This window comes from Rhinolophus ferrumequinum, chromosome 24 (assembly GCF_004115265.2).
Source record: "Rhinolophus ferrumequinum isolate MPI-CBG mRhiFer1 chromosome 24, mRhiFer1_v1.p, whole genome shotgun sequence".
Lineage (NCBI taxonomy): Eukaryota > Metazoa > Chordata > Mammalia > Chiroptera > Rhinolophidae > Rhinolophus > Rhinolophus ferrumequinum.
The window spans coordinates 38,021,253-38,045,104 of NC_046307.1; the positions used below are offsets into that span (position 1 = coordinate 38,021,253).

At 41.1% G+C, this 23,852-nt stretch overlaps 1 protein-coding gene across 9 annotated transcripts in view; it reads right to left on the reverse strand.

Moving 5' to 3' along the window:
• FBXW11 (F-box and WD repeat domain containing 11) overlaps nucleotides 1-23,852 on the reverse strand; it is a 102,119-nt gene that overhangs the window by 6,580 nt on the left and 71,687 nt on the right. For 7 of the 9 annotated variants that reach the window (XM_033096147.1, XM_033096145.1, XM_033096142.1 and 4 more), the window contains 9 exons: nucleotides 21,789-21,975; nucleotides 20,829-20,919; nucleotides 12,956-13,093; nucleotides 8,432-8,550; nucleotides 6,291-6,540; nucleotides 5,241-5,359; nucleotides 3,319-3,429; nucleotides 2,389-2,467; nucleotides 1,138-1,323 (listed from right to left, as the gene is read on the reverse strand). In XM_033096147.1, the coding sequence (XP_032952038.1) occupies nucleotides 1,162-1,323; nucleotides 2,389-2,467; nucleotides 3,319-3,429; nucleotides 5,241-5,359; nucleotides 6,291-6,540; nucleotides 8,432-8,550; nucleotides 12,956-13,093; nucleotides 20,829-20,919; nucleotides 21,789-21,975 (1,256 nt within the window). In that variant the 3' untranslated portion in view covers nucleotides 1,138-1,161. The other 2 variants (XM_033096143.1, XM_033096144.1) reach the window with 2 other exon arrangements.

Genomic DNA, 23,852 nt, shown 5'->3' on the forward strand with positions numbered 1-23,852 from the left:
ATGAGCATGGCTATATTCCAATAAAACTTCATTTATGGACACTGGAATTTGAAATTTTACATAATTTTCACATCCATGAAATATTATTCTTCTTTTAATTTTTTCAAATATGTAAAAATATAAAAAAACTATTCTTAACTTGCTGTGGTGAGGGGGGAAAAAATCAGGCAGTGGTTCCCCATCTTCTCATCAAAAAAAATCCCCGATTCTGCACACTGACTTTCCTTACATTTTTAATATTCAACGAACAGGAAAGTGCACAATGATGAAAAGCCACTGAGTATTAAGTAATGCTTTTAAATAAAAATGAATTTTATTAACCAGTCTTTACATACATATATACATAGTAGAACAAATAGGTAACAAAAATATTTATTCAATCTTCCAAAGTTTAACGTGCACAGAATTTGCTGGCTCCCTTGCAAAATTCTCCGAGTTGGGAATATTGCTTCCGACGAGCAGGGTCATCGGTTCCTAGGATGCAGCCAAATAAGGCTTCTCATCCTCCAGGCTGGACACCCTTAGTTATCAAAGCATGGCCACCGTCGAAGCTTATCATGGCTCTAAGTCTTCCTGTAGCCAGAGGAAAGGACTTTGCTTCCAGAGCACCTGCTGTGTCTAACGGATGAGGAGTGCGTTTAGGAGCTCTCTCAACAAACACCCTTGTTTGAATCCTCTTCTAAGGAATGGTAGTAGTGGGTGAATTGTGATGGGGGGAGAAGGTAATTTTGAACGTTTGGTTGATGGTGATTTTCTTTTTTATATAAAAGATAGAATTGAAAGACAGGAAAGTTAAGAGAAAAAGGAGATTCCTGCACCCCAAAATAGAAACGGAAGGGTTTACTGGTGTTACACTGGTAGGTATGACAGGGAAACCATTTAGGAAAATAGTTTTTAAAAACAGGAACCAAGTTGTCTGCCAATACAAAAACACACAATACACAGGATTGCAATTTAGAGCTCATTTTGAAGAGACTGTAAAGATCTAGCCTTTTCTATTAGCACTCTGTGAAGTGGAGACATCTAACAAAGACTAACAACCATCTTCATTCCTATCGCTAAGGAAACCAAATCATAAAATGTCCCCAAAGGTTAAGTGAATTCAATCAGCAAAATTAACAGTGAGGAAGTACTCACCTGAAGCGGGTAAAGTGCAGACTGTTATCTGGAGATGTAAGTGTATGTTCTGGAGGGAGAACGGGTCTCATTCTGGGCACTGGGAGGCACATTTAAGAAATCCCAAATCAAAATAGTGTCATCATGAGAGCTGCTGATGATTTGAAATTCATCAAACTGTAGCCGAAACACACGTCCAGAATGTTCCTGTTGAAATATAACAGCTTGATGAATAAAATGAGACCTTTACAATCCCTCATACCTTACTACCTGGGACTTGGCACAGGCTGAAAACGTGGTTCCTTATCCAGGCTTGCTAAAAAACCCTGCAAATCGTACTGAGCTTTGGCCCTTCACCCTGGGAAAAAATACTCTGCTTTTCCTTCTAGGCCTCTTCTTTAATTACATGTTATATCCTAAATCCTGGCCCATTAATATGTCAAAGAAGAAAAACTATGTGATCGAATCACAAAGGGTCTTAGAAAGGTAAACAACATATTTAATACCCATTCTTGATACACTGTTAAGAACTAGACCCAGAAGGAGAGTGTTTTCAACATGACCAAGAGTATCTATCTACCTCAAACCGCAGCCAACATCAAAACTCATGGTGAAATGTTATTAGAAGCAATCCCATGAAAATCAAGAGGAAAACAAGAATGGCCCTAACTAGAGTTCTGCATGGTCTGGTCAGTGCAAGAAGCAGATACAGAAATAAAAGGTAAAACTACTGACAATAAAGAAAAGTCCATCAATATTTTCAAACACCAGTCTCTTCAAAAATACAAAAAAAAGCAAGCAGACTATTAGAAATAATGAGCTTAGTAGAGTTGCAAAGACAAAATTAACATATAAAAATAAAGTATTCCTTTATGTCAAAGCAATAATCCAGAGACTATATAGACTGAGGGAGAATTCCATCAAAATATATACAAAAATGTGCTGTGTTATAAAGTCTAACATAACCAGATACCCACGTTAAGAAATCTCCCCAGGAGCAAGGAAGGAAATTCTTTGTGCTCTATGAGAAAACCAGTCTACCTATAAACGAGGAAGGCTGCTTCCATATTGTAAGTTGTATTAATGCTCCTGAGGAAAGAGCTTGCTGTAATGGAAATGTCAAAAATGCTCTGATTTTAGCTAAACAAAATGAACAGAACAGTGCGTTTCTCTGAAGACACAAGCTTTCTAGTGATGCACCCAGGCGGGTCTATCTGTAGGTGGTCATCGTCCAGCACCGGGAACCACTTCCTGTCTGAACAGGTCACGTACCACCAAGGTGCGCAAACACAGTGTGCTGGCTGGGGCTCGAGGGTCAAGAGCAGCTTGCAAATCCCACACTTTAATTTTCCTGGAAAGAAAAAGGAGATTGCGATTAGTGGAAAAGTTAACATTTTAAATATTGTCAAGCATTTCCTTGACAGAAGGCATTTGAACTGGCTATCATAAAAGTTCTTGGGACATATGCTTATGTTTTTACAAGTTCTTTACACTGATTATGCTTGACTTTGGAAAAACTAAGGACCTAAACATTCTCAGAATGGCTGAAACTGTGAAGAAATATTGTTTGAAGGGAGACAAGAAAACAACTTCAGGTTATCTAACTCAGTTCCTGACTTGACAATGTCTGTCTCCAAGTCCATTCATCAGGGCCTCTCCAGGGCTGACTAGGTGCGGCTGACAGAAGCGAGGGCTCTCTGTGAAATTCCAAGGATACCTTTCTCCAACTAAGCAAATGCTGTAAGTTAATAATAGGCGTGTAAACAGACCAACTGACCCATTTGTGAGGTATATATAAGGTCATCTTGAAAGGTTTACAGTTGCCATTTGCTCATTTAAAAAGTTGTGAGGCTTTTAAAAGGACTTGATCAATTCATCAAAAGGGGAAAAGAAATTTATCAATGAATTCATTAAAAAAAAAAGCCTGGGTTAAGGGCTAGGGCAAAGACCTGAATTCACGCACACCCGAGCCCTTCCCTGAGTTTGTAATAACGGTTCAAAGCATAAGTAGAGGAGCGCAGAGGCTCTGCTACTGTGGGGTCTGGAGCAAGGCAGTTCGTCTTTCCGGGGCTGACACCTGCCATCCACCATCGCACAGGGCCCAGCATGGGACCTGGCACACCGAGCCGCCTAACACATAGCACGTTCCCCGTCCTGGTACGGTTACAGCGGTGCACTTGAACATGTGGGGTGCATGCATACCCATCATAGGCCCCGCTGACAATTCTCTTGTTGTCAAACCGGATGCATCGGACCAATTCTTCATGTCCCTCCAGAACTCGCAGGCAGGCGCCACATTCGATATCCCAGAGCCTTGAATGAACAACAGATTTCTGTCAAATGACTCCGACACACGATCACACGACCCTCAAGTTCTTTACATTTGTCCCATACGTGCTTTTCACTCTTCTGGAATTCTTTATTTCTAAATATCGCACTCTCAAGTCCACACTATGCACATACAAAGATACATACGAACATTTAGGACATTGGTGTGTTTTTAAACACTAACTTGGGAGGAAGCCTCACTTTTCATTGTATTTCCTTTCATGTAGTTTGAAACTTTTAAAAACCACATGTGTGTGTTACTATTTAAATAAGGTCAACAAACAGGAAACCTCAATTATATTTAGTTCCTAGACATTCTCTTGATGTCTCTGAGTTGATGAAACTATGTAGCCAAATGGTCTAGGAAGGACTTTTCTGGGGGAGCTAGGGATTGCAGGCAGTAAAGGAGAAAAAGTGTGTTCTGGCTGCGGCGTGGGGGGAACACATACAGCCAGAGTTCGACCCCCCCCCACGTACTTCTAGCCAAGCCCATGAGGTCAGAACCAGAATGGTGGTCCCCTCTCCTATGAGGTTCAGGGACACCCCTTCCTACATACACACTGCACACCGGGGTTGTCCAGTTTGCAAGGTCACGATGGGAGACTCTCGTTAGGTATGTGCAGTGTCTTGGAAATACAAGCTCACTGACTACATCCAGCCTTTTCTCTGTATATGATTTATATACAATTCTGGAAATAAAGAGCTTTTTCCTGTTATTGATTTTTCTACATTACTTGCAAAAAGAGGTCACAGCAAATATGCATAAAACAAAGTTAGCAAATGAATGCTACAATGACCGTTTCTTAGCCTCTCCACCAGTAGCTCCTATCATACAAGCTAATGAATATTTTACCACAACCACCCTCAGCAAATCTCCTGACTGCCAGTGACGATGGCTTCTCTAATCTACTGTGAACGGTCCTTCGGCACCGCCACTAGGACTCCAAAGGGCTGCCCGTCGATAAACTGTAGAGCAATACACATTATTATTTCGTAAAACCTCAGCAACTCCAATGAAGAAGTTAAGGATTGTTTTATTGCTGAAATACTAAATAACACAACAGAACCAAGATTCAAGTACAAAATTGATTTTTATAATATCTTAAAACTTAAAATGATAAAGAAAATTTATAGCAGTTACAGCTCCATCTTTCCTTCCTTCCTCCACCACTCCCTCCCGTCGTTTCTTCCTTCCCTCCCTCCCTCTCTGAAATAATCTTGAGCCCAATCTTCATTCTGCCCAAACATTAGGGAATTTGGTTATAAAAAAGCTAGCATATATTGGGACAGTGGGAAAATGACTTGGGATAATTAAATAGCTATTTAAGGCAAGTTCTTAATAAGATATAAAATGTTTAAGGATAGTCATAGTTATTAAAAAGCAAGGACACTGAGTGTTGGGAAGAAAAAAGGGAAATAAAATAAATGACCACAGGCACCTTGGGAGAGACAGATAAAGTCCCCGCCCATCTCTGAGGAAGGAAGGGAGCCAGAGCACGCAGGTAAGAGAAAGCAGAGTCACCTGGAGCCTCTTCTGTCCTGAGTGTTCTGGTATTAAGTGCTCTTGGGTTATAAAACCTTGTGCACTGGGGGAATCTTGGAAGAACACACAGGGCATACACAGTTTACCCCCTTTAGAATGCAGAGCCAAACAGACTCATAAAAGTTGCCTAAAGTTTTCTTGTCTGAAGCATCCCCCAAAGACTCTGAGTCTCTGAGCATCAGGACTGGGAGACGAGTCAACACTACGCAAAAATCAGGCAGCCAGCTCTGTTGGCGCTCCAACTTCTACCCACCTGATGGTGTTGTCTGATGATCCACTGACAACCAGTCGGTCCCTGTACTGGAGACAGGCAATGCCTCGCTTGTGCCCGTTCAGAGTCCGAACAAATTCACAGGTACTCGTGCTCCAGACCTGTGTATAACAAATTAGCAATATTCTTTAAGAATGAATGCAGGAAAGTCCCCTCACAATATACCTTAAAAAAAAAAAAATATGAGAGCTTCTAGGAATGATCAAAATACTTGATTATGAAATATGGCTGGAAGGCAGGGGGCCAGGCTGGACAGCATAAAATTTCCCAGGCTGCTGAGTACTAAAACCAGAATGAAATACAGAAAGAAGTGAAGTCTCCAAGCCTTGAGATCTTCTTAAAGAGATTATCTCCGGGATGGTTCAGACATTCATTTGCCTACAGGGAAGAGTTTGGGCCAGATTTGTATTTCGTGCCAGTTGACATGTCAAACTCAATGTAACTGATGTGAAAAAGCTTCACCTTTCACATCCTCCTCTTTTCAGCACAGTTTCTTGAACAGCTCCATTTGTTTTGACACATCATTCCTAATATTATGAATGTGGAATAAATAATCTCTTTTTTGTGAAACCATCTGCAAGACTTAGATGTTCATAGATACACAATATATTGTAAGCCAAAAAAGGAGACACAAAGCAACCAAAGTGCCCAGAATTATTTTACTAGCTGCATTTGTAGTTGAATGGGATAACTAGATGTCCCATATGCAAAAGGATGAAGTTGAACCCCTACCTCACACTATATATATGAAAATTTAATTCAAAATAGATCAAAGACCTAACTGTAAGATCTGAATCTATAAAACTCTTGGAAGAAAATGTATGAGTAAATCTTTGTGACCATGATGAGGCAATGGTCTCTTAAATGTGACAACAAAAGCACAAGCACAAAAGAAAAAGAAAAACTGATAAACTGGACTTCGTCAAAATTAAAATTGTTTTGTATTTCAAAGAACACCATCAAGAAAGTGAAAACAACCCACAAGATGGAAGAAAATATTTGCAAATCATTTCTGACTGCAGACAGACTTACTTTGATGGTCCTGTCCCCAGAGGCAGACACGATGTACTTATCATCGAAGTCCACAACATTCACAGCAGCACGGTGGCCGACCAGGACGCGGCGCAGGGTGATGTCGGTGGCAGAGGCCATGTCCCACACAGCGATGGAGCGGTCCTTGGAACAGGTGACCATCAGGCCATTGCTGAAGCGCAGATGCAACACAGCCTCGTTGTGGTGGATCAGCGTGTTCAGAACCTCGCCTGTATTCACATCCCAGACTCTAGAGGACAAAAGTACAGTGCTAATTAGGAGACCACCAGGAAAAGGTTCTGGCATATGTGCTCTGGGCCTATTCTTGGCAATAGGCTGGGAGGTGTGGCCTTTACCTAGATTGGGTGAATGGGACCTGACACCTCAGTATATGCTTAAAAGGAGCCACCGAAGCAACTTCTCTATTTGCTGAGGAGTGTTGGGATGGTTTCAAAAAAGAAGGCCAATTCTGGTACTTCCCAGCTTTCGGTTTATTGAATAGTCAGGGATTCAGGGATGGTGTTTGCAGGCTTGTGTTGACAGAAAAAAACAAACAAACAAAAAAAGATTCTTCTAGTAAATGGACTTTGCAAGGAGTTTGAGATGACCGGGGAAGGAGACTTGGTGGCTGGGTAACTGAGGACAGTTCCAGGCTTAAGGTTCTTTTTGACCTTTGACAGGCCTCTGAATCCATGGACTGTGAGTCAATCCCCACACCCATCTATTTACCCAGCTGCTTTATGGACAAACCAGTGTCTCCCAATTGGTTCATCTTGAGACATAGGGCTTTTAGGGGCAGCTCTTTCATGTCAGCTTTCTGTCACCCAGACCTCCTACTAGGAGGATAAGTTCACACAGAGGAGGAAAGACTGGGGCTTCTAAGGCTGAGACGTGACCTATGGCAGAAGTAGCAGCCTGGAAGCACCGAGTCAGGGAAAGGACATTAGGCATGCGGGTGACTACCGCAATCCCTCAGGTGTGCCTGTACAACAATCCTCTTCAAGTCTCAGACTCAGCCTAAAAGCGCCGTCACCTTCCCCGCCATAGGACATGCCTTCCCCAAGCCAGCAGCAGTCCAGTTGAGGCTTCACTGTATGATCTCCAGGCTCTGATGAACTCCTCACCACACTGAAGTCCAAAGCCATTGGGATTGTGTGTTCCGGTGGTTTAGGGGTACATCCCAATAGTGCTTCCTTTCTACTCTCAACCTCCCAGCAGCCATCACTGCTTCCCATCTACTCCCGTGTTTCCCAGAAAATAAGACCTACACAGACAATCAGCTTTAAAGCGTCTTTTGGAGCAAAAATTAATATAAGACCCAGTCTTATACTATATTTTATAAGACCTGGCCTTACATTATATTATATAAGACCCAGTCTTATAATAAAATAAGTCCGGGACTTATATTAATTTTTGCTCCAAAAGACGCATTAGAGCTGATTGTCCAGCTAGGTCTTATTTTCGGGGAAACAAGGTCGGGGACATTGACATTCCCAGCTTCATCACTCTGCCTCAGGGCTGGCATGTGAAAACTGGTGTCTCCATTACTGGAAAGATGACATAATATAAAGTCAGTCTTGAATGACACAAATTCAAGGTTCAAAATTAACTTTGTGACTCTGAGCAAATTACTTAATCTCTCTGATCCCAGTTCCCTAATACATCTATAAAAAAAGAAGGTAATATCTCCCTACTTAGAAAGGCTGATGTGAGAATTCAACAGGATAACAGTCTACAAAACATCTAGCACACACTCCGTGGCCCTCAAAAGGCTCTGCCAACAGCTGTTCTGATTCTTCCAGTACTTGTAGGTTCCTGCCCTCCACACTCCTAGAACACCTGCCTTCTTCTCTGCTCTGGAGCACGGTCTCCAGGAGGAGACAGCTAGCCGAATTCCAGGCAATGTGCTTTTATAGGTAAGCAACGTTGCCATCTCTATACTGTGGGGCAATGGGAACAGGACCTGAACAAAAGCGAGCTTTCCTACCAACTTAGCTCAAATGCACCTACACCAACAGTGGTTTTGAAATAGAGCCTACAAAACCACACAGAGCGCACGTGTCTGCACATTACAAAAGATGAATCTCAGTCTCCCCGTGGAAGGCACACGAGTGGCAGACCAGTGAAGTCACATTACTCACCTCACCGTAGAGTCTGAAGAGCCAGTCACAATGACACGTTCGTCATACTGGAGGCAAAGGACAGAGCCAGTGTGGCCCGTCAACACTTTCAAACATTCCAAGCTGGTTTTATCCCAAATCTATTGAGACAAGACCAACCACAGTGATTTAGTATTTCACGTTCTGATACATGTTTGTCTCACCTTATTTTCTGAATCGTAACATAACACAAGCTGCTTACAGTAAATAAGAGTTAAACATCAAACAGGTGGGAAATGAAAAGAAGCAATATTGAATAATTTCCTGAATAGATGTACTATTTTGTTTACTCTGTCCCCTCACTACTGTACTCATTATACTTAACAGCCTTACAAGGGGAATTTTAAAGTAAACTCTACCAGAAGAGCTGGCTTACCCTCTGGAAAACAATGCCTTTAAAAATGCATACCCCTCAATCCATTCTGTTTACAAAAATTTTTAATTGAAAAATGTTCAACATTTCTGAAAAATTTCAACGTATACTATGAAGTTTTTAATGAGAAAATATGAAGCTAGCTTTATTACAGTGTTTTTTTAAAAAGTATAATAAAAGTTGTCTATATACTGACATAACAAGTATACATTTTAAAAAAGAAAAAATAGATTAAAAGGAAGCAGATTGTTAATACTAGTTAGTTTTGTACTCTCAATGCTCTTTTTCTCCCTTCTTTTGGATGGTTAAAATATATTCTGTGGAACTGTCTCTGCCCTTGCAAGAGTATCATAATTTGCAGTGTCCCTAAAGCTCACTACCAACAGCCAAGATGTTGCAGTGCTATAGACAGCTAAGGGACTTTCTATAAAATAGCAAGGCTTGCTTTTAATTTCTGACCTAGTAGAACCACAGTGATTTCGAAAGACTGATCAGTGATCAAGGACTGATGCAGAAGGAAGCACAAAACGTTTTCAACCACTGGAATGATGGCTGGATGTAGCGGTTGAGATGCTCGCTCTGAAGTGCATTTCTGCTCGAGTGTTCTGTCTTATAAATCAAATGTAACTTAATTTAAACCTGGGTGTGCCGCCATTAAGAGAATTCTTTAGAAACACATCCAGCGTAAATGAAATGCAAGCTCATGGCCAGCCTATGCTTTGACAAGGTCCTTATAAACCATCCTTATCTATTCCTTAAAGAACTGCCAAGACTAAACAGCAACATATGTCACTCTTTCTAGAGTATATTTATAGCTACAGGTTAGGGCAATCAATAAGTTACATAAAAATAGAGTTCTGTGGCCAAATGTGTTTTGGAAGTTGGGAAACACTGGGTGTCTCTACTGCAGGACTTCTCAGTGCCTTTATGTGCTACTGTACCCTATGAATTTCAAAGGAGATACACAGCATGCAGTGTTTTCTAAATTTGTTTGACGGGCATTACTCTTCAAACTGACATCCTTTAGATTTATATCCACAGAATACCTTTAAGGAAACATGCCAAACATATACGAAACCAGTGGAACAGGTTGTTTACATGCTATAATTCAGAGTTCTGTTTGCCCTAAGTTACCTGAATTACTGAAATTCCACTATTTTATATTTTTTTTAAATGAAAAACAAACAAGCAAAAAAAAACCCCCAAAAACATCTTTAACTCACCCCAAGTAAAACAATATAGAAAACAGGGCCAGGATGGAGAATGTTCACTACAAACTCTCTACTTAGCTGATTATAACTAAAAACTCGAGACAAATACAAAAGCAACTAGCTAAGGACTTTGAAAAGTGTGAGGGGAGGAGGGAGAAAAAAGCAAGTGGATCATGGAAGAGTAAAAATATGAAGACGCAATCCACAGGGGGGTGTTTATCATTCTTTTTGCTTGTTTTCTCATTTCTTTCCACTGTGGCTTTGGCCAAAGGCGGGTCCAGATCAGAGAACTGCACAGTGAACTAGCGGCATTGGCAGTCAAAACTCTGAGAGAAACCACTCTTTCCGGACAGAAAGACAGGAAAAAGGAATCCTTGGGGGCCAAAGAATATGTGGAGGGCCCTTTCCCCTCCTTTCTCACGTGGCTTTGATCCAAGACAGGCCCTCGTCATGCAGATGTACTGCAGAGCAATGGCACAGATAACTACAATTCCAAGAGAAACCCCGTTTCTCTGCCCTGAAGAAAAGGAACCCTGTGGGCAAGAGAGACTTAGGGAAACCCCACAGGATAGATGTGGAAAAAGGGATCTCTTAATTCTCTATGAAAAGCCACACAACACATGGCTGAGCTGTGCACACAATGGATAGACTGCACCTGCATAACGAAGGCTGTAAAACGCGAACTGGTATTTAAAATGCTGCTGATGAAGTCTCAGACCACCTTCTGAGCAGTGCAAGCCCAAGACAAACCCAAAGGAGTACAAGGCTTTGAAAAGCAGAAAAGACATTTGAATAAACCCCCAACCTTGTCACCCCTACCTCGCCTCTCCAGCACCCTCTGTTGATGTCAAGGCAGAACTTGTGTCCCGATCCTAACTAACTAGGTCAACCACCTGCTAAAAAACGCACTCACACAAATTTTCCCGAGGACTTTAGCAGAACCATAGTCTTTACAATACAACGTCTATCATGTCCAAGAGACAATCCAAACTTACTTAACATACAAAAACCAAGAAAAGTGATCAATTCTCAAGGGAACAGACAATCCACCCACGACAAGCTGGAGATTACCCAGAGGTTGTTGTGGTCAAGACTTCAAAGCAGTTACTGTAACTACACTCCATGGTAAAGATAAACATACTTGATGTAAATGAGAAGAGAGACGTTCTCAGCAGAGAAATAGAAAATACAAAATACAGTATCGCAAAATAAAAAACTCACTGAATGAGGGGCAATAGCATAAGAGATGAGAGATGAAAAATTCAGTCAATTTGAAGATAGACTAATAGAAATTACCAGTAAATGAGAAGAAAAAAAAGACTGAAAAAAAAAGAGGGACAGTATCAAATATTTATGTAGTTAGAGTCTCAAAAGGAAAGGGGAAGTTGGTGCAGAAAAAAATATTTGAAAAAGTAATGGCCACAACTTCTGAAATTTGGTGAATGAAAGACATAAATTTACAGATTCAAAAAGCTCAGTGAAAGACTTCTTTGCTATGACATCGAAAGCGTGATTCATAAAAGAAAAAAACTGGTACACTGTATTTCATCAAAATTAAAATCTTCTGCGTTATAAAAGATATTAAGAAAATGAAAAGATGTCCCAAAGTGGAAGAGAATATTTGCAAAATACATCTAACAAAGGACTTGCATGCAGAATATACGAAGAAACTCTCAAACTCAATAATATAAAAACAAACAACCCAGTTAAAAAACGGACAAAAGATCTGAACCAATGAATATACAGATGGCAAATAAACCCAAATAAGTGAGAAGACACTCATCACCATCAGTCATTGGGGAAATAAAATGAGACATGTCTACATACCTATTAAGACGGCTAGTATCAAAAAACTGAGACTGCCTCGGCCTGCCAAGGAGGCAGAACACAAGGAAGTCTCATACATGCTGAGGGGAATATACAATGGTGTATACAGCCACTCTGGAAAACGGCGTGGCAGTTTCTTGGCAGGTAAAACATACACTCGCCACATGAGTCAACAATCCCACTCCCAGGTTTTTACTCAAGTGAACTGAAATTTATGATCTCACAAAAACTTGCGTGCATGGTTACAGTGTCTTTATTCGTAATTGAGAAAAACTGAAAACACAAACGCCCTTCAGCAGGTAAATGGATAAGGACACTGCGGCGTACCCATTAAATGGAATACTACTCAGCCGTAAAAAGGAATCAACTGCTGCTAAACGCAACAACACAGATGAACCTCAAACGCTAAGTGTAAGAAGCCAGACTCAAAAGGCTACATGATGTATGAGTCCATTTATAGGGCAGTCTTGAAAAGGCAAAATTATAGGGACAAGAAAAAAGATCAGTGGTGGCCAGTGCCTACGGGGAAGGATGGGAAGAGCTGACTACAAAAGACGGAACTTTCAGGGAGGCAACTGTTCTGTATCTCCATTACTGCTACGGTTACACAATTTTTGTGCTTGTCACAACTCATCGAACTTTACACCAAAACGAATGATTTTTCCTGTATGTAAATTAAAATTTTAAAAAATAGTTAAAAAGAACTCAATGTTTTCTTAAGTATGAGAAAATAAGCCACAAACAATGTAAAACAATAATCTGTCAGATCCGCCATCAAACATTAAATACAGAGAAATAATCCCATTTATCTACTACTGAAAAGTGAATGATAGAATAATTCAAAATGCTCTTACTGAGATAATTTCTACGCACGCCTAAATACAGAAAATAGAAAGTAAAGCATGTTTAGAGAAGGGGTCTAGTGTTCGTACAGGAAAGTACTCTGCCCCTAGTTCTTCAGAACCACTGAGCGCTGCCAAGACTGAGTGGAACAGATAAACCGATCTGGAATCAATGACGAGGTTGTCATGTCTCGTGTCTAACATGTAACCACCACAATTCTAAAAATAATACATGTGAAATACAGTCATTCACCTTAATAGAATTATCTCGTAGGCCACTGATAATTTTTTCATCATCATACTGTAAACAGTAGACACCTTTACTATTTTCAGAGCGGCACTGAATCCTCTGCAAGTTGTGTCGTCCACACCGCCAGTTAGATTCTATAGTCTAGGGGAAAAAGAAGGCAACAGATGAGTTTTTGTGAATCAACTATTCTATTAGGCTTCAGACTTTGGCGCTGCTTCCAGAAACAGCATACCACCGATACCCCATCTTGGTTTGCATAACTGTCTGTAGACAGGAATCCTGCTCATTTCCAAGTAAGACATTAGCCCAACAATGTTTTTTCTCAAACGTTCCCTGCCTGTCTGGCAACTATCATAGGATTTCCAATGAGTTTGGGTTGGGTTTGAAAAAAAATGGCCTAGACAGAAGTCGGTATGTTTAAAGAATGCCATTTGCATCCAAAACATACAAATAAATAGTAACTCATTGGGTCACTCTCTAATGCCAATTAAAATATTTGGCAGAAGCCCACCACCAACATCAAGCATATACTGACAATCTGCGTTTCCATCCAAAGCATTGTCTTGATCATTGAGAAAAGATATTAAAGTACTACTACACGCCAACTACTATAGAAAAAAATTTATTTGCTAACCATTTTTAATCTTCCAACACACTGAAGTTCCTTTAAAATAAGAATGGCACATTTCAGTCCTGGAGTCTCATTCTTTCATCGTTCATGCACCACTTACTGAGATGCGAGTATATTCCAGGTATTAACTGCTAGACAGACACGGAATTAAATAATCAGCAGGAAGCATGCTTTCAAGGGAGGCACCACTAGTATCTAGGCACATAGTGTCTAGAACTGGATATACTCTCAATATGTTTATTAAGTTAAGTGATCCACGTATTAACCTTGGAAGGAAGTTCTTATTATTTCCCTTTTTGAAACAAGGAAGGGGTTTAATTTGCCTGAGACCACAAAACTAGTGCTTGGACACACAAGTCATACCCAGTTCTTCCTGACTCTTGAATCCATGCTTTTTCCACTAAGATATGCAGTGTCTATAAAGTAGTATAGTCCTAGCTGTTCAGGCAGTGAACACGGAACGTAAGAAGATCAGGAACAATTCCAGATAAAATATAAGTGCCAAATGAGTGATTAAAAACTTCAGTGCTGCAGGACTTAAGGAGGGGCCTGCTTTGCTGCACAGCCACCCGTCTAATTCCTAATTCAAATACTACTGTGGCATGAGTCCAGCCGGCAAAGTTGAACGAGGAAGTGGGTCATGCCCAACACACTGGAAGACCTAACCTCTGGTAGTGCATATGAGGGATTTTCAGGAAGAAAGGATATAAAGTTTCCACCAAGAACAACCAAAATGTAAACTCCTGATCCTTGAAATTAGGGGACAACAGGGATCAGGATAGTTGTTTACACCTGAATTCATGATGTAGTAATAGGTTAAAAGATTAGCTCGGAGTAGAATTATGAGTAGCTAAAAGTTTAATTAGTTGCTTTGCTGAAGAAAAGAGATAAATCTCATCTTCATTCATGATAAGAACTTAATTACTGGCTCTGCTGACATCTAACAAACCATACTTCCTCCTTTTTTGAAGACAGTATGCTACTGTATTGCTCTAAAATGTTAAAAGTCACTGTATGTTATGTGCTAGGTACTATGCTTTCATAACACTACGCTATGTGCTTTTACACGGTTTACAGCTCATTTAGTCATCACAACTTTGAAGCCAAGATTACTGTTTTCATTGTACAGAAAGAGAAATGGAGGACTGGAGATACTGACACAACGTACATCTAAAAAGGAAAATGTTTCACCACTTTTGGCCTCAGTAATTAGCACAGGAGCCTGGAAATACAATCCCTCCTCTCCAAGAGCACCCGTACAGAGCCTTGACAGAGGGCAGGATGGCACACCCAAGCAAGGTGCCACGGAGATGCCAGGAGCAAGGAAATGCTCGCCTGCCTATCTGCTACCAAGTCAGAGCTTCTGGGCCAGCAGCGTCGCCTCCAGTGAGTTTGTAAACATCAGACATGAAAGCACATTGCAAAATCAAAAAACTTTCATCCACCTACCCTGCTACCTCTATAAAGGTCAGCAGCAGATCTGTCTGTATAAGCAACTTTTTAAAAAGGTGTCCAGAATATAAAGAATTTCTTAAACTGAACTCAGTGCTTAGAATCATTTAGAGAAATTGGGTAGTTTTTCAGACAGATAGTGACTGACACACCTCGGCATGCTAAGCACACCAGGAAAATGCTGCCTTAGGAGGCAGACATAGTGGTAACAAGTCTTACTTATGGCCCGGGACTCCTGGCAATGATTACTGATGTTCAGGCTGCATCTTCTGGGGGCCCAGAGCTGCTGCTATAAACCCGAACTACTACAAAGATGAAGGTGTAACATGTCACACACGCGCATCAGGTGTTCTTTAAATTCGTATCGCTGTTCTTAGTTTTAAAACATGCAATTATTTTTTAAATATTATTGAATCAGTAAGTAGCTTTGTTACTCTGTATATTTCAATGAATAGAAAAAGCCCATTTACTATCACATGGGAATTTGAAATTTTTTTTAATTTAAAATGAAGGAGTGGGGGCAGCTGGATGGTTCAGCTGGTTAGAGCGTGAGCTCTGAATAACAGGGTTGCTGGTTTGATTCCCACGAGTGAGCTGCGCCCTCCACACCTAGATTAAAGACAACGAGTTGCCACTGCGCTTCTGGAGGGAAGTCTGGATGGCTCAGTTTGTTAGAGCACGAGCTCTCAACAACAAAGTTGCCGGTTCAATTCCCACATGGAATGGTGGGCTGTACTCCCTGCCAACTAAAGATTGGAAACAGTGACTGGACTTGGAGCTGAGCTGCACCCTCCACAACTAGATTGAAGGACAATGACTTTGGAGCGGATGGGCCCTGGAGAAACACACTGTTCCCCAATATTCCCCAATTTAATAAATAAATAAATAAATAAATAAATAAAATGAAGGAGTGGGGGACTCCCCGTACCAAAAAGAATTTCCCACATGCTCTCTCTCTCTCTCTCCTCTGAGATATTTTCTAGAACTGGGTGGCTTGCTTCTATTTTGCTGGACCTAAAGCCGTACAGCAGAGAGGAGCTGAGGCAAGACCAGTCAGCCTGTGACACACCCACCCCAGGGCATCTGGACAGAGACCACCATCCAGTGGAAAGGCTGAGCCAGGCTCTCCACCTCCCGCTCTTAAACAAGAGCCAGTCGCCAGGACCTCTCAAAAGCTCTGCTAGACAACAGGCTTTCATTCTAAGTCAAATGGAAGTTAGGAAATGGCTTAGCTTCTCAATGCTTAGAAAGAGCCTAATTTCCTAACACACGTCTGAATTTTAAAAGAGAAAGTTTGCCAAATAATTCTTGATGGATCATTTTAGAGGTCCCACTCAGGGCCGTTTTAAAAATTACTAGGTTCCCTAATCCCCAAACAAGTGTAGTTTGTCTCAAAATTCCAGGAAAGAGACACTAAACCAGATCAGGGAGGGGCCTGCTTTGCTGCACAGCCACCCGTCTAATTCCTAATTCAATCTTCTCAATTCCCAAGGCCACCCACAAAAGAAAGCAGCGCTTCCTGCTGACTATGTCTGCCCAAAATACTACCTACCACCTTATTTCATGACCTCAACTCTTACTAGAATGCTTATAAGCCAGGTCTTTTTTAGAAAAACTAGACCCTTAAAAATGGAAGGCAACCCATTGTGGTAGAAAACACCTGGGTCAATTAGCAGCTTTGGCAAATGTCTTGGACTTTTGAGCTGTAGTTTCCTCCTCTGTAAACATGGGAAAACAATATCTGCTTCCTCCAAGCTGTTAAGAATCAAATGAGATGACACCTGGGAAGTGCTTATCACAGGGCCTACGAATGGCAGTGGGAATGTTCTTCCTTGTTTGTGGAGAACACGGACCAAAAAAATCTTCTCACCCAACCGCCGGGAATGGTGGCCTCCGTCTAGGCTGATACTGAATGCTGAGCCCGAGCCCTCCCCAACCCCTCCCAGGAAAGGGCTCAGCCTTCAAATGAAATCCAACGAAGCTCAGCAGCAGGCACACAGAGCACACACAGGTGCACCCCTGTAATTATGCAGATACCTGCCATTTCACTTCGACATCATGTGGTGTGGCTACTGTAGAGAAATAGTTCGTGTTTTTGAGAACTTGTAAAATCCCCTTACCCTGTGCAAATTTTCAAAATACTGGGAAAGTAGCCATGATACACAGAGTATACAGCGGCATTTAAATTGGCAATAGAGTGAAAACAGATGTCTGAGTATGGAGGAATAACATTATTTTTAGAAGCCTAAACACAACTGGGTGGGTGGGCAAGTTTCAGCATTTTCTGGTCAGGACAATGTTAATATCAAGTTTGTAAACCACAAAAAAGCTCCCCACTTTCTGTGAATAAAATGTGGTTTATTAAAAGGTGTGATAGAACACACCATCATTTTACCAGTGGCCCATTCCAAGGAGAGTGCTTCAAAGGCTTTAATCCGGTGAATAAAAGGAGGAAAAAGGCATATCACACGAAAGTTTGCCACTGCACTGAAATGGCAAAAGGGAAAAATCCAAGTTCAAGATATCAGAACTCTGACTGAGTGTATTGTAACAACTCCCCTCTCTGTTGAGAGACACTTGAGGGTGTGGTAGAGTGAAAAGAGCATGGGCTTTGAACTATAAGAATCTCCGTTTTGACAATGAGGATTAAGTTAAATCACCATAACGAAGTACCTAATAGTAAGCTCATCATTAATAATGACTGATGGTAATAACAATTAAGACTCTAGATAGCAAAGGAAATATAGCTGCTTCCTTTAGGAACGTGCCTCAGATTTCCCAGGTATTCCTTCACAATTCAGATGCACTCTAAACCCCCCACCCCCCTCTCCCGCTCTGCGGCAAGAATACACTGAGAGATGAACCTTTACAGAAAGCTAAGAATTCTTATTGATTCTCCCCAGACTTCATTTCTTACATCCTCATTTCCTGAATCATAGGGGCTGGCCACACTAAGCCAGGTTCTCGACTTTTCTTTAAAAATTAGCCAATTTCTGGTGGGTCAGTGCGGAAGAGTAAGGTCACCTGCTCATCAGAACCAAATCTGGGAACAGAGAGATGACAGGAGGCAGCACATGAACTAGAGCTTGTGGGAAAAAAAGAAAAAGGTGCTGTGAACGGGCAACCTTGCAAAGTACACAGGGAACAAAAGCACAGATACTCTGCAGCTTGTGTGTGGGCAAGAGGGGAGGGGCACACAAACATCCACTTGACATTCAGGGTGTAATTTATCTTTTGGCAATGTGCTTAATTAAAACCCTTTAAAGCACCACCTGTCCCATCACTGGACTAAAACAAAGCCCACTCATCTTATCTTAACTCATGCCCTTTTTCAAGTCACAGTCAAGGACACTGAGTACTCACACAATTGGAGAAAGATGAGAGCATCACCTCGAAGACTGGAGGCATATACTGACATACCTCTTTCTCCTTGACTTCTTAAAATGTCCACTTTGAAAGTGACAAACAACACCACTAAGAGCTAGCCAGCCCTCAGTTAAAATCCCATAGCTATAAAGCAAGTCCTAAAACTTCTCTTAGTCTCAGTTTCCCCTTATTACAGATGGGGATAATATGTACCTTGTTGTAAGAATTAAATGCAATAATCTATGTAAGTCACACAACATAGTTCACGGTACCCTGCAAGGGCTCAGAAGACCGTACTTGTAATTATTATCTTCTGCTTATGAGGGTCTCGTATCAGCCTTATAGGCAAGACTGAGGCCCAGGAGCTTCTCATTTGTTTGATCCATGCATGGATTACTGACACAGCTCTCTACCTGTGTGCCCACCCTGAACAGAATAAAACACACTCCCAAAACAGAGGCAAAGAACTCTTTTGATGAGGTACCGGTGATCTATATATAGTACAGAAAAGGTGGTGTAACAGAAGAATATAAGGCTGATCACGGACTCTATTATTCACTAGCTGTGTGATCTTGGGCAATTTATTTAACCTTGCTGAGCTGTTTCCTCACCTTTAATAAGGACATGACCTACTCAGGTATTGTCCGGAGTGTTAAGTGAGAAAATGTATTATAAAATGCTTAACCAGGTATCTAGCACAAGTAAACGCTCTATACATAGTACATTATTTTTTTTTATTATTACCATTAGTGAATATACCAAAGTATAAAACATCATCCCTTACACTAAGAGATCTAGCCCACAAAAATCTGGAGGAGACCCTTGTGGCCAACCAGTGGCTTTTCCCAAACCACACTTAAGAACCACTGGCTAGACCACCATGATAGAGGTTTGTGTGTCAAATCAGGTTTTCCCCCATAGCTCTATTTTCCCTCACATCTGCCTCCTTCGCTAACTGAAAAATATTATTTCAGCCTGAGGAAATGGATATGGTAGGTGGTGTCACAGACTGTCACGCCACAGAATACGGAGTTCATACTGTCAACTGCAAAAGTCCTCATGGAGATAAAATAATCCGTGTCGCCAAATCTTCAACCCAATCAAAGTTGTTCCAAAAGTCCTGTTTATTAATGATTGACTAAACATCATCCTTCTCATAACAGAGGATTTACTAAATGATTCAAGGGCATTTGGAGATACTTTGTAAAGAATAACTGGCGTGGGGACAGAAAGTAGTTTCTAAGATGTGTACACAAGTGACGTCTTAGTAGCACTAACGGTCTGGGGTTAAGAGACAGCCCCGCTCCCTGGAATACACACACCAACGCAAGATTCGAGTTAACACTAGGTCTCAGCTACTAATACTGTCGGAGCAGTTTATTCAAAGTTTTGCCAATGGATCAGTTAATCCCTAAGCTTTATGATTGTCTGGCAGAAGTTTTAAATTATTTAACCATCCTTAAAAGGTTACTTTGTAGCTCATTTTAGGGAGCAGAATACCCAAGACAAGGGTTTGTGCTTTAAATAATGATATTCCAGTCACATTCAGATTTACCGTTAACCAAATGATTCCATTAGTTCACATCTGCCTCAAAGGAGGGAGGTAGGAGAACCCTCCAAAAAAGCACATGTTTCTCCATTAATGAATTTTGGCACAAGAACTTTTATGTCTATCACCTGGGGGACAGGATTACTTCACGTTTGGGAAACTGAGTATAACTTTATGGGTGATACAGCATTGCCTAGAGAAGGCTAAATTTTTCTGCCAAGGAGGAAATAGTGAAGTAACCAGGACCTGCCAAGAACACATGTGAAAGAGTTAATGAGAAATGCCTGTGCGTGTCTTTCCTGGTTCAAGGAAAAGGGCTAAACAATAAAACTGAACTAATTAGAACACATGAACAATATCAAACATCTCCAATGTTTCTCATCAAGTTTACAGAGTTTTACTGGTCTGATGAAGTTACACTCAAATCCAAAATGGTCCAGAAGCATAATTTGCTCTATAAAACCCACTTAACTATTGCTTACAATCATATATGAATCATTTTTTTATACAAAATTGTGGGAAACGTACAGAGGAAACCGAGACTGTGCCTTCTCTAGTTCTCCAGATATGGCTCAGCGATGTAAAACTGCTTACCTGAAAAACGGGGCCCTGGAGTTTGGAAAAATATTTTAATGAACTAGCAGCCTTGCAGAAGCATTTCATGTTTTAGAAAAGTTAGCTCATTTTTTACATAAAGACATTATCTACTCAGAGAATAGCTGCAGATTATATAGAATGTGACACATTTGTTCCAAGAGTTTAGCTTAAAAAATTTTGACTTGTTCCGTGATTTTAGACCAACAGAACACTCCACGGCAACATAAAAAGTTGAGAACAAGACACAAAGAGCCCATAAAACAGATAAATCATAAAGTTACCTCTATATCCTGGATAATCTTTGGGTATAATGACCTATAAAATGAATTGGGAGGGCCATCTGTGGGTCTGTTTTTAAACAGGTACTGATCCCTGGCAAATAAAAACAAACAGATGTTACATTTTTGCACATGAAAGGGTGAATTTTACTTAAATGTGGTGCTTACAAAGATACTGTATCACTCAAGTCTTTTGACTTGCATTGAGCTTTAGCAAGTCAAAAGCAGGATGGCTGAGTTTAAACACGTGAGACACAAGTTTACTTCAATTTATACAGCTCTCTACCACGATCCTGGCCTTTGATTTTTCAGAACACCCAGCACACAATATCCAGCCTTTCATTCTGTATTTTCACAAAAAGTGCTAAAGTAGCTTTGGGGAAAATCGAACTTAGGACACATCAAACTTCCTCCCATAAAGAAAACACAGCCCTAACCCTCGCTCACACCACGACCCCCTGTACTTCTTTCTCTGTGCTAACTGGGCCAGGTTACTGACGTGTACAGCGCGATCAAGCTGTATTTAACTTCAGGGTTTTCTCTAAAAAAGCCTGCCTGCTGTGCCTCCCATTATCTGCAACCAGCAACACTAACAAATAGCAAAATGGCATTATTTGACTTTTTCATATTTTCTTTTTTCTTATCTATCTGTTGCTAATGGTATTACCACCCAAGAAAAACGTGAAAGCAAAGGCATAAATACATAGCTTTAAAAAGCCTAGTCACTCAAACTATACAATACTTCCTAACAGTTAATAACTATAAAGGAAATTTACATATCAGAAGGAAAAATTCTAACAGCTTTAACTTTTGTTCTCCCAACTCTTGACCACTCATCTTTCTCCGCTTGTTTAAAATAGGCCAACACATCTGGCAAGTATAATTGGTTTCTTGAGTAATCAAACTGACCCGAGGTCAAAGACATTTTTTCCCCCAAAGGAACAAACAAACCCCCATACTTACCACCCTCTTCTTTCTGAAAGCCCCTTCCATAGTGGGTCAGTGCGCACCATTCGTTCAATCAGCTTCTTCCAAAGCATTCCTTCGGAGATCACCCGCTGCCATTCTTTACAGACCAGCTCTGCCGCACACAGAGACCTGGCATCCAGGTAGGAAAGAATGTTTTCTGCTATGTGATCTAGGCCTTGCTCTACAAAACAGAAAAGACAATGAAGAAATGGGAAGGGAGGTGGAAATGTACCAGTCACCATTTCCGAAAGGGTCAGGGGAATAAGGAAATCCTGATCCAGGCCCCATACTTGAGGAGTAGTGATCGGCGGGCGGGTATGCACGTACACGCGCGTGTAAACCTATATGCTTCTTTGTGGTTCTGATTTTTTAAGATAAAACGATTGGTGGCCAACAGTTACCGTGTATAAAAGCTGATCTGGAAAGTTCTAGATTTGTCAGATATTACGATAAAAGAGTTATTTCATTTTCTTTGAAAACCACTATAGGCCAAGGCTGCCCCACATTTTATGGACGAGGCACAGAGAGGTAAAGCACTCAAGGTTTCCCAACTCCAGAGTAGTAAAGCCAAAAGGAGAACTCCCCAATCTCTTTATCCAGGGTTCCTGGTCTTTCCCCTCTGATTTACTGTCTCTCATAACAGATCATCCTACTAATCCATGACCGGTGTGAATCCCTTGGGGCTAAGGAGACAAAAAAGTGTAACGCTGACATCTTTAAAAGCTTATAAAAAGTTAAATGACAATCCAAGAGTTAGTCAGGTGTACTTAGATGTAGGTTTGTCAATTATTTCTCTGTCTGTGGAGGCAAAATTCTCCAAAGCAAGAGCCACGTGTCTACAAATTCTAGAAGCTTACAACGTTTATCCCACACACTGCCAGGGTCCTCCCAACGACACCCAAGATTCAGCCTCTGCCCAACATTCACACACAAGATCACTATGGTCAATTCTGTGGCCGCCTATAAACTCCCATCCTGTGGTTCCAGGCACGTCCTCTGCAGCTACAAGAAATCCAAGGTCCTCCCCAGGCCTATTCTGTGCAGCGCTGGGCAGAGTAAACACACAGGCAGAAAGTCCCAATTTCAAGTCTAGGTCCATCGCGTAGCAGTTCTCTGACACGAAACAAATACTGAAACATCCCTGCCCCTTGGTTTTTTACCATATACAGTGGTAAGCACTAGTAATAACTGTCCTTTCTCACTCTATTGGTAGAGTCAAATGAGTTTTAGGAAAAGATTTTAAAGACAACAAGGCACCATACAAGCTTAACGTGTGTTTTCTTTTTCAAGATAAATAGAAGCAGTACAGTAGCACTGACTTAGCAGGGTACAGGTAAATCGTTCAACTTTCAGAGCCTCATTTTCCTTACCTGTAGAAAGTGAGGATAGTAATCCCTGCCCCATCTTGACAATATCAAAATGAGTTGATGCACAAAAAATGCTTCACAAACTAAGGTTTGCTGCAACTCTAAGAATGACTATTTCCACTGTTGATTACGGTTTACAGGCCTTCGTGTACTACTTCTCCTCCACTTGGAGATCGAATACCCAGTTTATGTTCTGATAATGAGGACTGCGCTGGGACCACTGTCTTTTCTGGCACGTCATTAAATTACAGTAAGTGCAGCCCAAGTTTACACTGCCTTCACCTAATAGTCCTAGCACAGTAGCCTAACACGGCAGCAAGTCGCAATCCTAGGCCTCTCACCCCGAACATCTATCAAAGCAATTCCTGCTAATTCTGTATTTGTTCCGCTACTTGGAGAGGTGGGGGTCAGCATGGTGTAGGAGTTGTCCTTACTGGAATTCCCCTTTAAAGCTTTGTCTGGCTGCCCCATTTCAGCCTCTAGAATTCTGATGCTGCCATCCAGAAGACTGGGTATTCCACATCAGATCTGGATGGTAGGCAAATGGAGTAATTCTTTATTTATTCCCAAGTTTGTGGGCAAACATGTTAAATGGGTCAGAACCAAGGACAGCACCCATGATTCTAGATATTTCCCTCCAGGCTACCCTTGATCCATTCATTAAATACTCACGAGGTGCCAACACTGAGTC